Consider the following 25,595-nt stretch of genomic DNA (forward strand, 5'->3'; position numbering starts at 1 on the left):
GAATTTATTTTATTCTATCTTATTTTAATACATATTTACACTGTGTTTCTGTATTTTAGTATTGTATTGTATGTTATGTTTGTCATTTGTAATGCTTTTGATCTCTACAGCATTTTGGTCAACCCTGGTTGTTTTAAACGTGCTCTATAACTTAAGTTTGAGTTGAGTTGAGCTGACTACCATTAAATCAATTTTGGCACCCCCTGTGGACAAAGTTGGATCGCTTATCATTTGCTGATTTTCTCCTTTGCATGTAAGCAGTACTTTGAGCCAAAACAACTCACTAAATGGAACAGTTAATTAAAACTTTTTTTTAATGTCTAAGTTGCAACTAATAATGAATCTTGGTGCAGTATATTAAAAAAAGCTATTTTGGCAGTATTCTGTAAACCGCCTCGTCTAACACTACCCAGCAGGCATATATAAAATAACATCATAGAAATACAGATTTTCTCATTTGCTTTTGTAGGTCATTAGGGCCCAAGTGTCAATTTCATTTTTTTTCATCAAGAGCTAACATATCCTAATTGGAGCTATAAAAAGTCAATACTTAGGTCTAAGACTGAAGCTATTTATAACACTTTTTAAATATTAACTTTTGTGTACATAAGACCCAAACTTGCAAAGTGAGATGACTATTGTGGATCCAGGTTTCTACAAGCTATATGAGTAAATCAATTCTGTCTTGCCCACAATATATTTTCCCATTTCAAGTATGACTGCATAATTCATATGGTTACTATTTTTTTTTATGCCAAGTTCTTTCTCACACAGTGGCACAAACACTTGCCAGAGCCAAACAAGTGAGTTCAGAATCTTGCTGATGTCGCTTGATCTGTATCACCCATTCAAGCCATCTCCTGTAATCACCCATGGCAACAGCCAACACTTTCCCACTCTAAATCGTCTCAACTGTCACAGCCTCTTCAGATGATGTCATTACAGCACTGATGCACATCCTTTCCCTTCTGAAATTGGCGTGTCTGGATACATTCACCAATCATAATATGTGCAGGCTGCCAATCTTTCACACTGGCAAGTCGAGGCACCTCGGGGAATCGCTGTACAGAGCCTTGAGAAAGCTGTGAGGATACCTGTGCATCATGTCAGATGCTCTTGGCCCGATTAAGAGACAGAATTCTGGTGAGTGGGAGAGACAATGGCAGGAGTGAATCAAATCCTTAATCCCCTCCTCCACTTGGGTGAGCAGGGAACTGGGGAGTCAATGCGCCTGTGTTTGTGTGTGCGTGTTTGTTATTGAACCAAATATCCGGTGTAGCTACTTACTCCAGGCCTAATATCTACAGAAGATTAATAGTTTAAATTAGAGGCTTGCCATCTTCCTTTGTAATTCAGCAGGGTAAAAACAAAAAATTGGCTCACCTTATGCTTTCATCTTCCATCAAGCATTATTGCAGGCACAAGCAGCCAACATAAAACAATTGAACAATTTCACTCTGTGGCTTTTCTCGGTGACCTTTACGCTCAGCGTGGGAAGCCTGAATGATGTTATATGATACAGACATGAGTTCTCTAAATGTAGGGTATCTGACAAATCTTTATTGTTTCACTGCTTTCTCGATGACGGGTAGTGGAAAATTAGATATCAATACTTAGACATAAGTATTGATCTAGAGTATATGAATTTATTGATTTAAAAATGATTTATTGGGGCACTGGTGGCCTGGCGGTCTAAGCGTCCCATGTAAAGAGCCTTTAGTCCTCATCGCAGAGGTCGCCACTTCGACTCCCGGCCGGTCAACCATTCACTGCATGTCTTCCCCATAGACTGTAAATAAAAATGGACAGCGTTGCTCCGCCTCTTCCCGTTGTACGGTTCTGAAGCCAAAAAATCCCTCTCCTGGGCGCAGCCATTGTGCAGCCAGAGCCTGTGAAGCCTTTGTAATAAGCTCCGCCCTACAGCGTGACATCACAAGACGCTGTGTGCCCTTTGAAGTTTCGTTCTCCGGCGGCTGTGAATCAAAGTAAACCCGGAAGTAAAACCCTGTTTTTTAAACTCTAATAACTAAAGAAAAATAAACTTTTCAGAAAAAAGAGGCATTGGACACAAAACAGTCAAATACTAACTACATATAACCACAGCATACGGATGTGAGAAACATTCGTACCATGTGTATTTATTTTTTTAAAGTTTGACTGCTCCCCCATTCAAATGAATGGGGGAGACGGATTTTTTGACCTATACTGCAGCCAGCCACCAGGGGGCAGTCACACTGCTGAAAGCCTCACCACCAGGGCTGTATCCGGCACGCTTGGTCTTCCCCCACTCTCTGCTCCTCACATTTCCTGTCTCTCTTCAGCTGTCCTATCCAATAAAGGCAAAAAAGACCCAAAAAATATCTTTAAAATTATTTATTTATACAGTTAAAAAATGTGTTGCCTCCAGCCACTTATTAGCTTACACTGCCATTAGCAAAGAAACAGGCAAAACCTCAAATTAATGTTTGGTAATATTACTTGACCAAATGGCAGAGGCATCAATTACAAGCTACTGTTACAGAAAATACAATGAACACACTAGCTAAAGTAATACTAGCTTGAACATTTTTAGATGCTGACATCAGCTGTTGTATAGTAATACAAATAGGGTATCAAATGTTACTTTAGTATTTCTAAGCTAGCAAAGCTGTTAGCTAGGAAATGGTTGAAAGGTAAGCACTGTTTGTTAGTAAACTTTTTCAACTCTAAGCTACTTCTTTGTTAACCCTCCTGTTATGTTGCGGGTCAAATTGACCCTTTTTAAAGTCTATTTTAGGTAATATATGCCTTCCAAACCAGCTAAATGCAGCATAAAAATCTGGGCAGCATGTGACAGAAGAGGTGTTATGTAAATTTATCAACATCACTTCATAAAAAATTCAAAATGTAAAATAAAATAAACAAAAATCTATGTCATGAAAAATTATTGCATTTATATTTAGGTATTTCAAATGTATATTAAAACAAGTTTTAACATTATCTTGAATGAAAAACGAGTGAGTTTTCCTCATTGAACCATGATCTGTGAGAATTAAAGAACAGTGGACTAAATCTTGATTTAAATGGTTAGTAATGGAGTTAAAAATTAGATTAAAGGAATGTTTATTGGGATTTTGGGGGGGGGTTTGACACTTTTGGATAATCAAATATCCCCCGGGTCAAGTTGACCCAGAAACATTATTGCTGTTCCTGAGAAACGAACATAACAGGAGGGTTATGAAATGTAATACATCACTTTTGCTAACACAGGCTAATGATAGCCAGAAAATGATTTAGTGCTAAAATCAGCTGTGATCAAATTTCATCAAATATGTGGTTCAATTTAGACCAAATTCACCTCAGATTATTACGATCTGTTGTCTCTTTAAGTTACAAATCAGACAGAAGAGATTCTCTGACCATTGTTGTATACCCTATAGCAGACCTATTCAATTAGTGGCCCGAAAGCAACTGCCGAGTGATTGTGACTTGGGTCCGGCAAGAAAAACATCTTTTACTAACACTGACAAGTTCTTACAAAAATTACAACATGATTACAAACATTGAAAGCATCTGACCAGACCAAATACGGACAGGGAAAAACTGTTTTTTTTTTTTGTTATTTCAAAAGAAGAAAAATACCTCAAGTTCTGAAAAGTTGCTGTTAAGCAAGTTGCTTTTTTATGCACTTTCAGATGTGACCAAAACCAAAGATGGTGTTCCAAATCTGCATGTGCTTGTATTTACCCGTTAAAATGTGTTGAAGTTATGTGTTTGAAATGTAAAATTTAAAGAAGCAGTATTTCAGCATAGATTTAGTTTAAGTACTACTCTTTTATTGTGTTTATGCCCTTTTGGATGTGGCAATACGTTAATAAACATCCAGTGTGTGTTATCTTATATACTTGTTTTTGTCATGATCCTCATCATGGCAGCCCTCTCCTCTCCCTCTTTGTGTGTGTTTTGTCATTTCCCTGTCTGTTGCTCCTCCTCCTGTGTCTCTTCCCCTTGTTTGTGTCTTGTGGGTGAATGTGGGCGGGGTTTCCATTCTGCAGGCAGCACCAGGTGAAGCCACTCAATAATCAACCCTCTCCTATAAAGACTCCGGATTCTCTCCTACTCGTTGCCAGATCGTACTTCAGTTTTACGGGGTACACTGAGTCCGTGGCTCCTCAAGAATGTTTTTGTTTTGCTTGTCTTTGTGTGTGTCAAGCTGACGTCCTTGTGTGTTTTCATTTAGATTCAGAGTTTGCCGTGCATGCTTCCTGCTCTCGTGCTGATCGCTTCCCTGTCTGCTGCTGAACCTGCCTGCCTTTGCCTGAGCTCCAGTTACCCTCTGTGGAAGGACACTGGAAAGAGGGACTGCTCCGCTCGTTACCCACGGCGCCATTACCACGGAGTTCACTCTAAATAAACACTATTTTTCACAATCCAGCTTGCCTGAGTTTTGCATTTGGGTCCAGTCCTAGTGACAATCATAACAGTTTTTCTTTTAAATGGGTAACTTTGCTCACTGTCTGCTTCAAATGTCCGGCCCAGCTCATGTCCCCAGTCTGAAAATCTGACCAAATATTTAACTGAATAGCCCAGATCTACAGCCTACATCCTGGAATACAGTAGTGACATTATTCCAGCATTTAAGCTTCCCATCCTTAAAATGAAAATGGCCAATGTATGACTATGGTGAATAAGTGGCTCACCATGAACTCATTGGGGTTCCTTTTCTGGTATAATCTAAACTGAAGCCTTCCTACTCTCCCATGCCTCCAATTAAAGACCCTGCTACTTCCCCACTGTGCACTGATATCCAAGAGGGCAGTACTTTCTCTCTACCTCATTTTCAGAGCTGAGCTCACAGCGGTGCACCTGGAGTACCTGGCAGGGGGGGCTCTTTTTTTTCTTTTGTCCCTGGGCTTTTGTGATGTTGGCGACTTGTATCTGCTTCTTTTTTTTACCTGTTAAAGAGATGTGTGTGTATATACGATTGCCACTCTAGACTGCTCTTTTGAGAGGCTGCTTTGTGGTTAGTCAATAACAAGATAAAGGATGAGGAATGATGGATGATTGGTGTGTGTGAGTGAGTTGTTGGAAATTGATTTTAGGCAGAAAAAAAAGAGAGGAAAAAAAGAGTAAAGTGTGCAAGGCAGATGGAACTTTTTCCTCACCACAGGGTGTGACTTGAGTCTAAATTTGCCACATCAATGAAGAAAAAATGTGGAATCAAACTCTGCATGCAGACAGTCATAAACTCACAAGGAACTGCATTCCACTAGCACGTAACTGTTGTCAGTATGTGCATGTTTGTGTGTATGTTATTACATGATTTGCCTCTGAAAAGAGGATAATCCTCCAAACCCTTGGTAATCTGGGTAAATTTTAGATTACTCTGTATCAACAGAGATCAAAATAGGCTTCATTCCTCTCCCAAATCTTCCAGGACCCACTTATCTCCTACAGAGGGGGAGAGATTGTGGCCAAACACAGTTTACAGTGGTAAACAGGTGCATGCCAGGACTGGCAATACAAGATTATTTGCATGCAGTTTTGAGTCACAGCTGTCACCAATTCTCTTTAGGAGAAGGGATTGGTTTGGGGGTCATCATGCACTTTAAATCATATCGCGTTTTTGATATGCAGGCTGTATACATGTTTGTGTGTGTGTAGTGTTTACAGCAGGGGTGGATGGGAATGATTCTGGAGGACTAAAGGTCAAAATGGAGCCTAATTCATTGAAACATTTGAGACTGGAGGTGGCATTTATCCATCTTTATTTCTGTGACACTACAAGTCTTCCACCTACTGCATGTTTTCTCTCTTTAAAACAGTGCCAAAACATTATGTTGAAGTGTACATTGAGTCATAACTAAGACAGATGGTGAATTTCATTCCCTAGAGTGGTTATTTTAGGCAATTATATTCATCTTCAACAACTTTTTGGGTTTCCGTCACTTGTACATTATCTGTTTTTTGTCTAGAGACATAAACCTGGCTGTCTGAAATTGTTTAAATTTTTTATATAAAAGTTTGAACAAAAACCTAATAATTTAAAACCTTCTTTTCAGGCTTTGCAAAAGAGCTACTTTTTGTTTTTGTTTTGTTTTTACACCTATAGCTTTGTTTCAGTGTTGTAGAGTAGCCTTGAGCTGCAGCAGCAACAGAGCAAACAAAGCTTTCTAACTCAGGAGTTAAAGCTGTTTTCGAGGAGACTCCTACTGTGGAGCATTGTGTTTACCCACATGCTGATTAAACTGTTTCATAGGCTTACCGTTAGCAACAGTAAAAGATGCGTGTCCCTTTAAACACAGTTTTGTAGTCATCTAAAAAAGGTATATTGCATGTTTAATCCACTGGCAAAATCCACCCTTTTTAATTTCCTGCTTCAATCCATCCTGTTATGTTGTGAGATGATCTCTCTCCAAGAATTATGTTTGTTGAAATGCTTTTTGTAAGCTTATACACAACAGAAAATGTTCAAATTCAAAATTTTAACAGTTAATTTTACTTCAGAGTCTGAGGAAAATAGAATAAAATAACATACAATTGCACATGCCATTAAAGCAAATCCTATTAAAGTAAATATTCTTTCTGAGGCTGTCTTGTACATATTTTAAAATAAAAAAAATATCTTGTATTTTGCTGTAATTATTCCTTCTGTTGCCATGTTCGTACTAAACACAATAATGTTGTGCCTAAAAATCTCCTAATCTGCACACAAATTGATTCCTGCCTATTAAAGCTAAAATAAATCCTATTGTGAACACCGAAACATGCTTGTTTACACTGGCTTGTGACCCTATTAATGGGCTCACAGTGGGCCGTATGGCATCAGACAGAAGGCAAGCAGAGCTACGTTTTCTCTCTGACACTTGGTGCAGTGGAGCCAAGTCACTCCATAAAACAGTGTGAATTTCTAAAGCCGCAGTCTCAAGGGGAAAGGCTGGAAGTCTCTAATTTCTCTCCCTTGTACCCCTGACTTTAATGTTATTTTCTAAACTACACCACACATCTGCCAAGAGGATTTAAAGACTATGGAGAAACTGATTTTCATGAAAACAAGAAACTGCTATTTTTCATTTTTTCCTTTCAGCTAGACAAAAGCGACTCCAGATTAAAGAGCATCGTAAAAAAAAAAAAAATGCAGGATGTTTTATGGGCAGGTTTCACTTTAATATCTGCATGGTACCACTTTGACTGTAAAAGCCAATAAAGATGCACTGTCTCATGATACACATTTTGACTGCGTTTAGAAACTGACTAACGTTTTTTTTTATTGCTCTAATAATGGCCAAATTAAGATTAAAATAAAAATGAACACTCTATAGCTCTTTATAACTCTATTCTTGTAAATGTGACCATCTGAAGGGGCATAAAATGAAAATAATAAGCCTAAAGTAGTGATGCAGTGAATAAAAACATCTTGGATTTTATGAGCTATATCCTGTAACACAGGTATTAAAATTACATCCCGGAAAATTTAATTCACTTATGTCATTTAGATATTGTTTCACAGCTGTGTTGTATACTTGATCGTAATTGGTCAGTTTTTGCATTCCATTATATGTAGCTCTAGCGAAAGTTCAGACAGGAAGACTATAAAAGTAATCACAGCAGTTTTTTAACCCTCCTCTCCCTCGTTTAATAGCTCACCCTCTTCCAGCTGCATGCTCCGGAGCTGTCATTGGTTAATCAGCGGCGGCTGTCATCCAATAGCTCAGTGGCACGCCCTTATCGTCAGCCTATCAATGCTCTGCTGTCTTTTTAAATGTGTCTATCTCTCCAGCTAGTTCCTTCTTGCATTGATGGTGAGCACCCCTCCACCTCCCCATCTCCACCTGGTCTCTGCAAGTCTTCAATTCCTAGGATTCATCAACCACCACCACCAGTGTCCGGACTCTAGGGGGATTTCTTCTGCTGCCAAATTCACACATCCTACGCTCACAAAATTATCCCCATAGAGTCCTTATGCCAAAGATTTCTGTCAAGTTTCATTATTCATTAAGTTGTAATAAATAACATTTAATCTTCAAATTGTGTCTCTCCTGATTGAAATGTTATTTCTTTATAACAGACCACTGCTATGAATTTTAGACCATTGTTTCAAAGGTATTTCTGATCACAGACTCTTGAGAACTGCATTTATAGAAGGAGAGAAGTCCAGCAGATATAACCCCAGCCTGTTTCCTGTGGCAATAAAAGGAATAAAGGTAAAGTGGGTGGGAAAACAGTGAGGAAAACTCAACAAGGGTGGGCACAGCTAATAAAAAATTTAACTCTGCCAACTGTTAGTCCGTTAAAGATGTTAACAGTGATCAGTTATTTCTGCCCAAGTTGTACTAGCACCTATGGATGTAGGGATCAGGATTAATGCCCTTGAAATATAATGTTCATACAGTCTAGGGGCACTTGGGACTCCTCGATCCTGTACCTCAAGTGTTAACATAAAGCGCTTGATTTATATTTATCTTGTCAACTGACAGTGCACAGTCAGAGATTTGCTAGAGGGCACATAACGCACTTGTTTTGAATTTGTTTTTATGTCTTAGATCAATACACCTGGTACTGTAGGATATAAAAAAAAGAATATGGAACGTACTTGGGTCTGACAGGATAGCATCTGTCTTGGGTACAAACTGGTCACAGCGGAGTCCATGGTAGCCCTCTTTACACCTGCAAGAGAGAGAGAAAAAGACTACGTTTTAGATTAAAAGTAAGATAGACCAAGAAAGTACAGAACGAAATATCAGCTGAGAAGTGTTCAGATAAGAAAAGTTAAGGACAGGAAACATAAAAAGACTACTGAGTGGAGGCTAAAGTGCTCACTATAGGACTGAGGTGGAGGAGGGAGATACACAGAAAGTGTCGAGAGGGATGCTGTGAGAAGAAAGGGAGGGAAGATAGTTTGGGCATTCCTAAGCAGTGCCTGCAGCCTCACTGATAGCACATGACTGACAGGAATGCCAGGTCCCAGTGGATGAAATGGGGAACTGGGATGGAGAGTACTTGGCGTGACTGAAGGCGGCGCAGGATCTACAGTGAGAAGTGAAAGCTGCCATAGTTGGAACACTTGTACAAACAAAGTCCTGGCACGGTCCGGATATTTGCCTTCATGATCAAATAAATATCCCTGAAGCCTGCAGATCCCCCAGCAACTGTCATAAATATATCCACCAAAATGTGAAGTTTGGATGCTTCATTTTGATACCATTTAAAATGGCAAAACTCTACGGTTGTGAGACATCACATGTATGCAATTTTCGGCCTTTTGAGCTAAAAATAAAAGACGGACAATGTGAGGTGTATTTCACAAAATAATCCAAAATTCAGGACACAAATAAAACTTTCTGGAGTTGTTCCTCATCCCTCATTTGGCACAATCCTCAGTAGTTTTTTGTCTCAAAGAGGACTTAGGCACTTTTCATTCCCATCTTCAGCAGTGGCCATACTGTGAGCACATTCAGTGGGATGATCCGTCCCTCTGCTCTCTCACGGCTTAAGGGAGACAATTGGGGGGATTTGCTTTGATGTGTCTGTTTCAACATAAACTTGCACATGAGTGAGCGATATGTCAGCATTGTCTGTATTTCCTCTATTCCATCAGTCCATGACATATTGTGGGCAAACGTGGGGGGATTTACACTCACACATTATCCATCAATATCTGTCCACCACATTTCCACCAGAGTCACCCAGCCCACATGCTGTATAATGAATTGGACGAGCGACAGACACAAGTGGACCATTCTGTCTTACTCAGCCTGGTTTGACCTGATAGCTTGAAGGAGAAAAAAAACAGTGCCAACAGTAACAGAGCTGTTTTAAACAAACAAGACAGCAGAGGAGATCACAAGATGTTGGCAAAGGCCGTGATATGGTTGAAAGCTGTGACAGAGCATCTTTTCGGTGTTTGTTTTTAATTCTCATTCTGCAGTTAGGACTCCTTTTGTTGATTTCTCACCTCAGTGGTATCCCTCTTGTTGTCTTTGTAACTGACATGGAACTTGAACACTGATTAACCCTCAAAGACCTAGACGGCCGCCGGCGGCCACAAATAGCTCTTGTTCTTAAATGTTTGATTTTCACTTTTACTTCTGTGTCCTAATTTATGATATAATAAAATATCAATTTACTCTCAGGCCTTTTTACACACATATACAGGGTCAGTACATGATATATAAGAATACACCTGCTTTTTCCTTTAAAAAAACGCCTAAAATAATACTATAATAAATGGCTGTAACCTGCTTAGTAAAGGTTTGATAGTGACAAAAATGTGGAAGTCTAAAACACCAAAGTACAAGTTTCTAACAACACAAAACAAAACTTCCTGATGTTTTGTCTGAGTTCACAGTAAAAAAAAAAATGACCTAAATTCCCAGACGTTTTTTTTTTAAACTTCAGTATTTTCATCCATTAACAGACAAAACAATTGTAAAGCTGGTACTTTAAATACAGCACAGTGAAAGATAAGGTTCTCCTGAATAAAATTATATATTGGACTTGATGCTGAGTGCTTTTATAGGTTAGAAAAAGAAAATAAATACAGGAAAGTCTGGCGCCCCCAAAAATGGCCTAGGTCTTTAAGGGTTAAATATATAAGATACAACATACATTTCTCTAATGTCACACTGGCAGTAGTCTGATGGTGATACTAATGCATCTGAGTATGCATTTTTACTAGGTGCCATTTTATTCCAGCTCTTTCTAAGTACCAAGCTTATCTTGTCCATAGAGGACACAATTTTACCTCAAGTTTCCCTCTCATATCTCGTTATTCATGGCCATTTCATCCATTGGATTATAAAAAGTTCTGGTAATAACCACTTTAAAACAAAAAAAATTGAACGGCATGCATAAATGTTTTAATGACAGGTGTTTTAGAAAATATCAGTCTGGTAAGTATTTACCATCCAACTGCTGTTCATGCTAATGAGCTGCCCATCAAGCTGCAGGGCATGGTATTTATAACTGTTATTTAACATTTTCTGGTGGTAACGACTTTCCGACTGCACCTTTAAATAGTGGAACTCATTACTGTGTATCTGATGTGTAAAGAAACTCTTTAACACAATTTGTTTCATTTTTCAAACATAGTTATAAGAAAAGCACACACACAACCTCTGCAATTATCTTCCAACACAACCAAACGAAGGGAAAACAACTTGATATTATCCTGTCACAATCAGGCTGCCTCCTCCTCTTCAGGTAGAAGAATGTCCAAAGCAAATCCTGGTATTCACTAAACTGTTTCAAACCTTTTCTCACACATACACTGTGGCAGTTTTCCCTGCCACTGGTAACACACCACACCAGAACACCACACAACCACTCATTTCACATGCCACATGTTAGCCAGGTAGCATACTAACGGTAGTTTTTTTGGGTGCACACACTGGACTACATTTAACACCTTAGTAAGTTTCCTGTGCTATTTTCCCAGAGACACATACAAACACACTGTTATGGTTTTGAGACCATGACTTTGTTATTTAAAGGTTGTATACCATGGGTTTGTTTGTGTCTAATTATGTTCCTCTTTCCTTACCACAGTACTTCCTGGTGCTGGGCAGTGGCAAAAGACCCGTGCAAAGGTTCAGGTGGTCTTTTATAGTGCCAGAGTAGCCAGTAGGGAGCAGGCTCAGGCCATCTCATTGCACCATACCTGCTGAGGGGAGTATTAAAGGGGGTTGTAAGCTCATTTCTAGTTTGGGTGTTATGTGAATGTTTTGATGACTCCCATTTATGTGTGATATATAATTGTAAAATGACTTTGTCATGGTATTTGGACATCAAAAATAACTGGTATGGTTTAATTGATTACTTTGGATTCAACTGAACTTAAAGATGGTATGGTCCAGTGGGAGGGGCTTAGCCTATAAAATGAGGGAATCCACACTGCCAAGGCAATCAGCGAAGGGCTGTGGTGCGGTGTGGAGGTAATGATGGTTATTGGTAGTGATGGTGAGATGAAGCCTCATGAGGCTTTGAACCACTTGAGCCAATTGGTTCGAGAAAGGGTTCATTTCTCGAAGCTTCATGTGCACACAAAACCACCTACTGGCCAGGTTTATCATTACATGCAGCTGGATCTTAACCACATAATGTGTGATGCATTGAATTTTTGTGTTCATTATGGGAATGACTATGAATTACAAAAAACGTATGACCAAATCATTTCTGTTCATAAATTATCATATATGTGTATGATAAAATATTTTTGAATCTATTCTGTGTGTGGAAATTTCCCCAAAATGGTAGTATCATATGATATGGCAGGTTGTGTAATTATATTTTTTTGTCACTTTAGGAAAATGGCATTGGCTTAAGCAGGCAGAGGACAGTGAAAGTGATTGTGAAACTAGGAAGAGGGCACTGAATATGCCTGTGTTATTAGGAGTTAGTAGTTATTAAATCAAACTGTTACCACACAGGGGAAATCCTCCTCTTTCTTTTTTTTTTTAAAGTTATATTTTTTTTGCGTTGATACCTTTTATTTATAGAGGAGAGGACAGTGTAGAAACTTAGAGAGAGTGTGAAAAAAAATGCAATTAATTAGCCGCAGGCTGGACTCGAACCCGGGCCAAATATATCATGGACGTGCACTTCACTATTTGGCCAAGACCGCAACAGATTAGCGATACGTCTGCACCTAATTCACCTCTTTCTAGTTGGCTCCGTCTTACCTGTCCTCTTCTCACTCCTAAACCTTCAAACCATCTCTCTCTCTCTCTCTCTCTCTCTCTCTCTCTCTCTCTCTCTCTCTCTCTCTCTCTCTCACTACATAAACGCTATCCAAACTCTAGTATCAAAACTATCAAAACTCTATCCGAACTCTGAACTGACCGCAGCTCTCCATCAAACACCCACATTTTGAATGGAACCTGAGGGGTTTATATTGCTGTCAAACCTTGCAGCAAAATCCGAACCACTTGCCGAAGCAGTCACGTGGTACAGCCGGGCAGCGAGGCTTCGGACGTCATCATTTTCCGCTCCTCCCCTCAATGAAGCAAGCCTTGATACGCGCTTCAAGGAAACGCCCCCTCCATTACTCGACCCACGTTTCGAAGCCTCGGCACATCTCGTAACATCACCAGTTATTGGCCAGTACTTTGTAAATATTTTCTGCTGCATTTTTTCTTTGTTTGCCCACGTATCCATGGACTGTCTCTGAAGGCAATAAAACACGTCACATTTTTGCATGGAATAGACTTTGTCTTGCTATCTTTTTTCTTACATTTGAGTTTGGACGACTCCTTTATCAGTCAGCCTTTCGACCTACTACCCTCACTCTAGATCAGAGTGTGACATACACACACACACATATAGTATGTGATGATATCAAGTATGTAGTCCTCAAGAGCAGCACAACAGATCATCACTGACTTAGCAAAAACGAGCTGGCTCAAAATAGGTTGAAACAGTTGATTCTATGCAGATGACGCTGTCATATAAAGCTGTCATACATACCTGCTCCAACTATTCAGAACTGGAAAGCCGGGACTGTTGAATCAATTATCTTTATGATACAGTATTATAGCTTATTCTGTGCTGGAATGAATCAGCTGTATTGTCATGGTCATTGTTCATAAGACACTCATTATGCATCTCAGCTCAGATGAGTACAAAAAAAGGAAAGGAGAACATGATTTAAGTGATGTGAAAAATTAAACAGGATATCCATTTAAAAAGTTTCCATTAATCAGCACAGAGCTTTAGACCATTAAACCAGAGCGAGTAGCAGAATGAAATATGCAAAGGAGTATGCTATATGATGCGTAAAGCGGCAGTCCAGATGACAAATGCAAAGATATCAGATTAATCACCAAATTAAAACTGCTTTTTTTAGGGTGAATTGCAGCCAGGCCACAGTGGAAGAGGTTTAAATTAAGAGAGAATGCTAGTTGAAGCAATTTTTTCCTACATTGATAATATTTGTTAAGAGAAAAAAAAGCATTCGGGTCATGCTTCCTTATATTCCATTATCAGGAATATTAAGGCAAGCTGTGTCCCTTTTTCGTCAGTGTTCCGATCTGAGTCAGGCAACCAATCATACGCTGCAAATTTCAGGGAGGAACTTCAGACATCCACTCAGATTTCAAGGGTAAATCCTCCCATTGCTTGGCTTTGGCCTACATCACACCTTCCCTCCCTGAATGTGAGCTGAGTTGCCTTGTTAGTATTCTGAATCACAAGCCCCAGGCAGAAAGCCTGTCTGGCTATCTGTTTATGTCTGGGCTTGCTTTTTGTTTGTCTACGTCTCCATCTCCTCCCCTCCCTCCCTCCACTTCCTTGCATCTTTGTAACACAGTGAAACAAGCTCAGCCTTCCCTCAATGAGATGCAAACAATGCTTTGTAAGAGTGTTTGTGGGAACGTGGCGTGGAGTGCCTGAATGGGCGACAAACAATGTGAGATAATGATACACTTTTGAGTATATGTTTGGATGTGGATCTGAAATGAGATAAATGACAGGAGGAATATCTCAAAAGAACCCAGATATGTGTGTGTACGATTGGGGAACATATGACTGCTATTCTGAGTGAGTTTATACCCTGCAGTAGCTGGTGTGTACAAGCATCAGCCATAGACTCTGAGCATGTTTTTTCCCATCACTCTATATCCATCTGTGACTACCCAGCTGCTTTTAACACATGTTCCAGTCACAGAGAAAACACACCTCTGAGTCTGGAGGATGACTGAGGGGTGGGAAGCACTGCCTCATGGCTAATCACCATCCTGCCTGCTAATTACCGCTAAGAAAAATGGAGGATAGTTTGTGCCCAAGGGGAGGGAAAAGAGGTTACATGAGGAGGGGAAGGGGTGAGGATGTGAGCATGTCAACCAAAGTTTTCATTTAGCTTTTGACGCCAGAGCATATTACGTTCCACATGTCCTATAAAATAACAGCATATGAGCTTTTACTGATGAGGCAGAAGGGAGGGAGCTTATTGGAAGCAAGAACTGCTCCCTCAGGGTTGAGCACTTGCTGACTTGATTAAGTCTTTTATTTTACAGCGACAATATCTGGTGATCACAGACAGAATCAACAGAATACTTTGTTGAATACAGAATTAAAATTGGATCAGTCCCATAATATTTTTTAACATCTGTTAACAATACACTATAAGAACTAGGACTATTTTGTTGTGCAGCTTAGAATCACAGTTTGATGAGGGACTTGTGCAATTCAAGCTAAATACTTAAGTTCATTATTGTGACCAGAAAAGGCAATTTTAGTTTACTAGTTTGCTTAAAGCAACAATTTGACATTTTGGAAATGGGCCTCTTGTCTCAGCAAAGTTGAAGATGATAAAAACATGCCTGTGAAGTCAAACTATATGGTCCCCATTGTTGGCTTAGTTTAGCAGGATGCTGGTTTAGCTAGCATACAGACGAGTAACAGGGATTAAATGTTATGCCCAGTTAAGAAGTTGTAATTTTACATGTTGTTTTTTTTGTCAGTTTCGTTACTACTAGAAGGACTAGCATGTCTTGGGCTTCACCCAACCACTAACCACGAGTGAAAAAAAAGTTTTTCTCTTATCTTTCATAGTCTCTGAAGAATGGCCAAAAAAAATCACAAATTCTGCCAGGGTATGTAAACTTTTGAGCACAACTGTAGTTCATATTTTTGTTGTTATTTTGAACGAAAAGGACATTTTGTTTTGAATATTACAGTATTATTGCATATGGTCTGACTGACCTCATTAAAGCTGGGGTTGGTAGTCAGATTTAGATACACTTTTTGTCATACTGGTTAAAATGATCTTTATGTCCCGATGGCAATCAATACATGATGTGTTCCTAAAAAAGAGTGAAAAAAAACTGCTATCTACAGCCGGAGTAAACCTGCAAAACACCAGCCAATCAGCGTTTTTTGGCTCCCCAAATTTTAAACCAATCAAATCCCGTCCAGCCGTTCTGCTCTCCTCCTGCGCGTACATTTCCCCGGCGTTCACTCCTCCGAGTCCCCATCTCCTGCCTCTACTTCCCCTGACTCTATTTACTGCCCCTCTCGCTCGTCCTCGGGCCTGTCCCCTCTGACCTGATGAGGTGCTTTGCTCAGGACTGTAGTCCAGATCAGAGTCTAAAAAGCTCTCACCAACAAGCAGAATAATTAATGACGTTCAGTAAGTCCTACAGAAAATATATATTTATTGTAGCGTCAGTCCGGACGCTGTAGTGATGACGAGCCGATTGGTGAACACGTTGAGTTTTAATAACCGGTCACTGTCGGCCGTGATCACGCCAACCAACAAAGCAACAATCAATGTTTGAATGAATGAAGAACTTCTCCTCTTGTCTCTCCTCTCTCCAGCTCGCACTCTCTACACCTCTCCTGATGCCTTCACTGACCGTCAACACTGTAGGAATTAAGAACATCTACACTGAACACGTTTAACAAACAGTAGAGTTGTTACAGTTTTATATGTATTATAACTTTTCTCCTGATATCGTGTCACCAGTACAACTGGATAATGCTAGCATGACAGTTGTGAGTACTAATAGCAGCCATGTTTGTTTGTGTTTTTAACTTTCACTATGATAATGTTTTGGTGAGGACCGGTTTTGAATCAGTCACGATCATATGGTCGAGAATCAGCGGCGCTCATGCATGTGAGCGGGGGGGGGGGGTCATTTTGGAGGAGCTCCGAGGGAGGAGGGGAGGGGTTAGACGGAGTCATGAGGAAAAGCTACATTTAAATTCATGCTGGTTTTCCAAGACTACCAACCCCAGCTTTAAATGGACCTTTGGCTAATTGAAAAAAATTATTTATGGCCCTTTAAGATTTGTATTTGAGTACCCCTGCTTTAGAGCATTGATGTAACTCTGGAAGTTTTGCTTAATTTTGTTTCCAGAACAAACATATTAAAAAGGAGGAGAGGTGGCTTTTCAGACTTAGCTAATTTGATCTGAGCCTTGCATAATGTCAGCTGAGTTAGCATAGTAGCTTGCAAATAATTTTAAAAGGCTTTTTCCAAGCATTTACCTTCTAGCGGAAAAGTAAACAAATGTCTCCCAATTTATCTACTGTTAATTGCCTTAAAGACTACTGCTGTGAAAAGCTTTTTAACATCCTCTTCATTACCTTTTTAAGCTTCATTTTTATGACAAATGCTGACTCACCCTGAGCTTCAGTCCATAATTATCACCATCTTCTGTATGCTAGCTCTGTTTGCCAAAACTAAATGAAGAACTTTCATCCTGGAATAAGAGCATGCCTTTAAATTACTGTAAAGTTGTAAGGAGGAGATGCTGTACAGTACAAAAAACTTGGCACTTGATTTAAAGAGACATGATTGGGAGGTTTACAGAAGTATCTGCAAATGGTTTGACACACAGACATTGTTGGACTGAATCAGCGTTGCCTTAATTACCTGACTTCTTGGAAATGACTTTCTCTTCTCTCGCTATCAAAGGCAATCATTATTTGGCAGCAGGGGTCCTTCTCAATAGACACATTTATCGCACTGCACCAAGTCTTTTGACTCACTGCCACATTTCATTTTGCACACCAACTGGTGCGGTTGATGTTGTTAAGTGTTACTGGATTGGGCGTTACCCTCTATTTCCATAACTTGACCTACAAGTCAGGCATAATAACATCAAGATTTGCATATGCATGGACAGCACAGATGCGGTTAAGCAATATGTTAATTGATAAATACTGAAATAAATGATCAAAATCCAATCAATGTGTGTGGTTGGTGAATACTGTGGTATTTTAATCTGCACATTTTTGATCCATAGCCCGTGCCGCAGTCCATTTTAAACACGTGTATTGTCAAGTGTATAAATACTGAGTCGGTTTTCTTTCAGTTGATTTAAGATGCATTTGCTTTCCACAGCAGACTAATTTCACCAGATGACTGGAATCCTTTTTCTTATGTGGACGAAAAAGGGAAAATTCATTGGTCTGATTCCTTTTATAATGGGAAATACACACACAAACATACCACGCATACACACGCAGGGACTTGCATTGACGCGCATCCAGCCGTTTTTGCTTCACTCTCAATATCAAAGCCTAATCACTGGCTGACACTTCCCTCATTGTTATTGATGGGGTATGAGGGAAGAATACACGATGAGTCGGCTGTGATGCACCTGACATTTTTTCCAAGGTAAAAAACACACAAACACACACACAAAAAAAGCAACCCAAATTACTCCAATAAAGAGGATCTTCAGCCTTATCACACACGCCATACATTTTTCTATCACTCTTTTGCAGCAGTGCTGCAGTGATGGTTGGGCGGACATGATTTATACCTTAGGACAGTTTGAGGGATGTCGATTACAAGGTGTGGGCTGTTTACATACAAGAGTGATATGCGGCTGCCAGGATGTGACTGTGTTCAAACCTAAATGGTACACAGAGAAGAAGCCAAGCAGAAGAACTCTGCTCTGTTCCTCTAAGCATGTATGCTCTTATCATTTGTTTGTTAAGGGTAAAGGCTGATTTATACTTCTGCGTTGAATCAACGGCGTACCCTACGCCGGGGGTCCGCGTAGCTCCCGTACCTACGCCGAGGCCTACGCACGTAGCTGACGTGTACCTCCTCCAAAATGTAACTCCCCGTAGGGCCGACGAGGACCGCAAGCTCTGTGATTGGTCCGCTCGGCGGCTTTGTCTTTCCCGCATTTAAAGCACTTCTGGGATCCCGGACATTGGCCGCACATCGGCCGTGTATTTCATCTCCTCCTCTCTATTCTTCATGTAATCATGTCTGTATGATAAACAGCAACATGTATCAGCTGTAGATTAGCATAACACGCTCTGAATCTCTGTGGAAAAGTAAACAGAGATCTTAGCGGGGCAGGAAGCAGGCGACCGGCTATCAGAGAGACCACACTGCCCTCTAGTGTTTCAGCGGAGCCGCACAAGTATGTGGGGCTCAAGTCCGCGTCAGCCCCTGCTGCGTAAGGGAGACGCAGAAGTATAAATTAGCCTTTAGTGTTTGGGTTGCAGGGAATTAGAGGATGCATGACAGGCTTTATTCTTTGCGAATCGAGATCCAAAGTGACGTCAAACAACATATCGTCACCCTATTAAAATAATGGCCTCAGTCATTTTTTGACGAAAAGGAGTTTTTGGCTTAAATCATCTCTTGATGATTCTGGCCACCTCTGGTAAAAACGTCTTAATCCTTAGTTGAAAGGATTATGCTCTTTATGTCCTATAGGACAATGGTCTATGTCAAGAGGGTGACTTAGGCTATTTTATTCTTGTCCTAAGTCAAAATTTTTGATTCTTAAGGATGGAATGTCTGACAAGCTTTCATGATGGCAGCTGCTTCAAGAAGCAACAGAATCTATAGTGCAGAAGAAGCTCTAAAGATGACTCTTGAATCAGTTTCTACCTGTGTGACATTTGTTCAATTTAGGTTAGAGTTATTTACGTTTTGAGTTTGCTTTATGGAATTAAAGGACAGTTAATAGTCAGGTTTCAAAAAGTTGTCAAAACTGAATGTTGGAAATGGGTTAGGTTCAATAAAAACCCAGCAAAGAAGATCTGGAGAAGTGAGGAAGAGACTGCCTCCTGACCAATTTGATTAACCTGACATTGTTTAATTTAACTCAGGGTCATTTCAGTTTAGAGTTTGCACTATGGAATGAAAGGGCAGTTTAAGCCAGGTTTAAAGTTGCCCAAGTCACACTAGAATGTTCGAAAATTGGCCTAAGTCACTTTATTCTTTAATGTTACATAATTGAAATACAACTTTCTATGTATGTGAACAGTCATCCACTGTCAAGGCCTTTTTTGAGTGAAATGATTAATAAATATCATATGCTCTGCATTTAGTAAGGTTTTTTGTGGTTTCCCAAAAACTCAAAAAAATGACATAGGCCATTATTTTAATAGGGTGACGATATGAAAGTGATGGAACTGAAGCAGGGTGATAAAAAAGGTAGTGTGATGCAGGACAGCTTGTGGCAGGGCAGCACAACTGTAGTCTGATAGCTGCTTTGATGTCCTCTGCTCCAGTGATGATTATCAGTTATCGCTCTCTGCCTCTCTCTTTATCCAACTTTCTCAGACCATCTGGTTGCAGCAGTCAGCTATCCACCAATTAGACTGGTACTGCTTGAGATTTCTGCCGCTTCCACTGATGCCAAGTATTTGCCCAGTGGTGTGTAAGTAACACTATAAAGAGTAGATCTGCTCTTATTGTAAGAATTAAAAGCTAACATTTCTTACATCACTATGTATGTAATGTGTTTTTGTAGGTCACGAGGAGCACTGTTATTTACTCTGTTCCACAACCAGTTGAAAACTCCTCACAGGAGCTTTAATTTCCCTGTTTTTATCTATCTTAATGCTTCATTAAGTAATATTGCACTCCACCCCAAGCTTTTCCCTGTGAAAGTCGCTGTGAGGATACATTGTTTTAACCATAAATATCCTTTATTAAGCCAGACATAACTGTGTTGGCAAAATAAAGCTGGCATAGTAGTCAAATGTTTACTGTTCTTAAGGCTACCCCTTCCTCCTTCAGTTAATTACAGTGTAGTCTTAACTCTAACCCTGCCTGAAAGGTGCAGAAAGAATACATTACGATGAATAAGAATGTAAATAACTGGGATCATAGGTAAACATGTTGACACAAAAAGGCATTAATGCAGTTATTTCATTGCAGGGCACATGAAAAGCTTGATGTATGATACTAAGCGCTGCCGCACAGTGATTAAAATCTTGTTTGTCAGTCAAACTAACTGCTGTCTTATACATTGTGGATGCAAACACAGTTAATTAGAGCTTCATTAGAGCTCTGACTAATGAGCCACTTTACTGTTGTAGTAAACACATGGTGAATAAAGTTAAGGTTATGCCGTCCTCATTTCTTTTATAAGGTTTCACTACTTTTTAGAGCTTATTCTTAGTACATTTTGCCTCCCTGGTACATTGTGTTTACAGTGTGTTGAATTTTCTTTTATAATTGGCGCTGCAATGTCCCCATTTTGCTGAAGGCTTCATTACATTTTCATCAGCAAGGACGGTAAACAAGGCTTCTGCAGGAGCTGTTGCATTCATCAAGATAAACACACTTATACCATTGCACCATCAAGTGTCATCCCTGCTAACTAGCAAAATAAGACATTTCAATAGGCTGACGGAGCCTCATGGCACAAAGAGCGACACAAGCACACACTGTTCTGCTCTGGTGTTCCCTATCTACAACCCTCCAAGAAGTCATTAAGCTCTAGGAGGATGAGGACGTCCCGGCTTGTTTGCAGAGCTGAATGTGAGACTGGGAGCCGGCACTGTATCACACAGGGGGTGCACACTACATCATGACGGAGCTCCCCAAGCTGTGAGTCTGTAACAGGTGCTGTTTCAAAAGAGCGGAGATAACAGAGGGGGAAGAAAAGGTGTGGGAGAGGGGAGACGGACACAGTAAGAGAGACAGCGAAAGAGGGGGAGTGAAAGAGGCTGCTGGAGGGGGAAATATTCCTCTTTTTCATCTTCAGAGATTTCGTTTTCACACTCTTTCTGGATGCATGTGAACACAATTGCAAAGAAATTCTCGCAGCCTTAAAGACTGTGTCTGTCTTTGAAAAGAATAACACATTAGGCCCTTCAAGGAATGGGGATAGATGTTACAGGCAGTCTATATAGGTTACATATTCATGAGATTCACATTTACAGCCAAATGTAAAACTAGAAAGCTGCATTTCTTTTGCTACTTCAATCTGCATGCAACCTTTTTCTGACAAATTTCGCTTTGCCTTCCTTTCTTTGAGGATTTTTTGATTCAAATAATTCAAAAAATCTTTCACCAGTAAAAAAAAAAATTCATTTATTTCCCCGTGTTTTCCAACGTCTTTTGTCGTCTTATCTGTAAATAAAAGCACAGAGGCAGCCAAACACAGCACATACGGTGGGAGATAACGTTATCATCCATCAGCCCTGTTTACCATGATCATCTGGCGTGTTTACACAAGACTTGCAAAACACCATCAATTAACGTGGTCTGCTCAGAGGCGCTGCAGCAAAAAAGAATCAACAGCTTATATTCCATAGAGTGAAAACCACAAAGATAAGCAGCTATCACCTTTGTTTGCCACCAGCTGTGTTTTTAATTTGCTGTATGTTTGTGTTAACAGTGTTATATGAGTCATGGCACAAGGCTGGGCTCACTTTATAGGAGTAACTGTGGATGTATAAATACTTACTGACATCTTTGTTAGAAGTTATCAACACTTTGGCTGAAAGTGGACCACACATGACTGCTAAGGTAAGAAAAAAAGTGTTGTTGTGTTTGTGACGAAGATTAACCTGCTTGGATTATAATTCTATTTGAATCTAACACACTAAATCGACTAAATCAACACACTAAATAGACAAGAAGACATAAGAGACACCTGGAAATGAGGATGAAAAATTCCTCTATGAAGGGATGTCATTAGGGAGCATTACCTCAAACTGAATTATGATTTATCTTTCCTGCTTGTTTTCAGTGAGCTGCAAAGGAGAACGGGCAGATTTTCAGTACCCGGCTCAAAATCTCTTGTTGATTAGCAAATGAACTCTTTGATTCCACACAATGGGAGCAGTCACATCCAGTGCAGCAGTTCTCCAATCAGTATTCATGTTATTTTGTGTTATTTGGCCGGATTTAAAGCTAAGCCGTCGCCACTACAGCTGATATCAAGTGCTTTCCGATGGAGTTACATCTTAGATTATGAGGTAGCTACAATAATGTCAATAATAAGTTATATTTTTGGGCTTTTTGTCTTTATTCAATAGGACAGCTGAAGAGAGACAGGAAATATGGGGAGTAGAGAGTGGGGGAAGACATGCAGGAAAAGGTCGACCAGTCGGGAATCAAACCGGCGACCCCTGCAATGAGGACTGAAGCCTCTGTATGTGGGGCGCTTAGACCACTATGCCACCAGCTGTTTTTTTGGACTACTGTTTTCAAGCCTCAAGACTGGTATTAATATTGGATGGTGTCCGAAATCACACACTACTCATTTTATAGTGCACAAATTTCTCCTTTTTTTTTAGTGTTGTCCAAATACTACTTGAGAATGATCATATCTTGTATAGTGAGCTCATTGTGTCCCATAAAGCATCGTAAAAAGTAGTGGAGAACTAGTGGTCACTAACCAAGCAATATGTACCATCATGCATTGGTTAGAATTACTTTATATTGTAAATATGGACTCAAAAACCGGTTAAAACTGCTTAAAAAAGAATACAATTTTAAACATCCGATTAAAAGTGCAATAAAAAGTGCAATTAATTGTGACTAACTGAAGCGGCAACCTCCGGCATGGGCTTCACAAACTATGAAGCCCATGCAGAAGTGTTATAAACTGCAATACATCAAAGATCTGCTTGAGGCTGGCTACAGAAACACCGGAAACCACATAGACACCCATTCAAAGAAGACGATCTTTGCAGCATTATCAACATGTTTACTGCCTGGATCAAAAAACAGCTTGGCTCTAGGTAGCTAATTTCTCTATCGGCACACACTGTACGGGGGGTGAATTTTTTTCTACCGTGACGGTTCAGAAGATATTAAGATTACAAATTTTTGCCCAAATAAGAACATGACTGACTTGACTCCCGGATGGGAACACATAGCTGTTGGCTAAGAGGCTCAAACTCCGCCCCTTTACGTCACACTCTGCCTGGTTGAGTTCCACATTTCAAATATGGCTGCCTCCGAGGATTGGCTTCAAAACAGAAGGGTGACGTCACGGATACTACGTCCATTATTTATACAGTCTATGGACTAACTGGATTAATTGCAGCTAAAAAATTTATCATTTATCAGCCCCAACATGTTGATTAATATATATTTGTTACAAACAGGAAACACTACAAAGAAGTGGGCCAATGACAGTGCAAATAAATAACCAATTATCATAGACATTACAATTTCTTGAGCAAAAAGTATGTGCCAATTCTGTTCTTTGGATTGAAAAACAGACAACTTTTGAAATGATTGGAAAGCAGCCTTCATGCAGTACCTTCACAGACCACCAGGAGGCCGCAGCCTAACCTTGGAGAGGATACTTGAAGAAAACCCTGCTTTGTCGTCAGTTTAACTATCAATCGGATCATCGTTTATAAAGTGAACGTCATAGTGCATTGAAGATGATCTGAAACTAGCAACTTAGGTAAAAAAAAAAATAACGATGACATTTGCTGAAGAGAAGAAAAGAAAGAGAAGTTGGCTAATTTTCATTCACTTCTATACACACTGACATCCCTGTGCAACCACTTGACCCCCTCCCCAACTGCGCCATCAGAAACAATACAGACTTCAGGCCCTTTAAGTTTGCGAACCTTGAGGTTCTGAGCCAACAACAGTGGAAACTGGCTGAGTACTTTAGCTGACTTTTAACAAAAACACTGAAGAGTTTTATAAGTGTCATCAAAACACTACCTCCCGACTCACAGGAGACCTTTCTGTGACTTTTATTATTCATTACACTTCTTGCTTTGTCCTTTTTTTTGCAAGCAAGTGCAGGTGCCAGACAGCCATGACAGAGACAGTTTGCTGCCTCCTTCATGATGCAGCACATTACAAATTTAGCAGGGCTGTTTGAACTCTACCTTGAGAGAATATAATGTGATTATCAAACAGTAATGAAGAAAGATGGCGCAGGAGAGAGAGAGGGGAGAGAGGAAGACCTGGGTGTAATTTTTATTTGCTAGCGGCCTGATTTGAACTTTACTTTAAGGTGTGAAGAACCCTTGATGCTTCAGATTACATCACCACAGCAGGAGAGAGAGAGTGACCTGAATTATTCACCTTCTTCTGGTGACGGGTTAAGTGAAGATGTATGTAACATCACAGTCTTGTCGCTACGTATTTAAGAAGAAAGGGGCTTTTGTCTTTGAGATGGTGACCCTGTATTGTAGATCATGTAAGACAGGGAAAATGTGACCTGGGTGTGTTTAAATCTTGAATGGATTTGAAATGTGTTGCATGTTACAGAACTAAGTGGGGACATTCAACATGCATTTGCTTTTTGCATTGCATTTTTAAATATACACTAAGGCTCAAACTGCCTTTAAAAAGAAGTAGTGACTCTTTATACATGGTAAATCATTACAGAGAGAAATTTGTCCAACATGTATTATTTGCTTATGAAAGCTCTGCCTCCATGTAAGCCTTTCTCAAACTGTATTTACCTGATTTAACTTTAAAATGAATGCTTAGATGGATCCAACAATCTAAAAACTGCTTTTCTTTGTAAATAAACCCAGCATTTAGTCATCTCTTTCATATCATAAAGTGAAAAGGATGTTTTTGCTGCAGACTGGTAATTTCGCTTTAAAAGAGAAGCTACTGCCATTTAAACATGATTATACTCTGATTATAGGATGGGAGACTGTAGGGAGGGAAAGTGAAATCTTTGCTTTGTTACTGTAAACTTGACTAACACTTGACACAAGGTATCAGCGTCTCGGCAAACACTGTCATTATCTGTCAGCTTGGGAGCATAGAAAAATATCCTCCTGCATCACACCTTACTGAAGATTTTACCTTGGCTTTTTATGAGAGGCAGGAACTCGCTTCTTATCTTCCTGCTGATATACAAAGTGCTGCCTCGCTTTGTTTTTGTCTGCAAATGACTCTGAATACATTGAG

At 39.8% G+C, this 25,595-nt stretch overlaps 1 protein-coding gene across 1 annotated transcript in view; it reads right to left on the bottom strand.

Annotated features, from left to right (window-relative positions):
* Positions 1-25,595, bottom strand: part of nrg3b (neuregulin 3b) — a 554,663-nt gene that overhangs the window by 42,618 nt on the left and 486,450 nt on the right. The window contains exon 9 of the mRNA XM_034708523.1: positions 8,573-8,646. Coding sequence (XP_034564414.1) covers positions 8,573-8,646 — 74 coding nt within the window. The remainder of the gene's footprint in view (positions 1-8,572; positions 8,647-25,595) is intronic.

Source organism: Notolabrus celidotus, chromosome 18 (genome assembly GCF_009762535.1).
Source record: "Notolabrus celidotus isolate fNotCel1 chromosome 18, fNotCel1.pri, whole genome shotgun sequence".
NCBI lineage: Eukaryota > Metazoa > Chordata > Actinopteri > Labriformes > Labridae > Notolabrus > Notolabrus celidotus.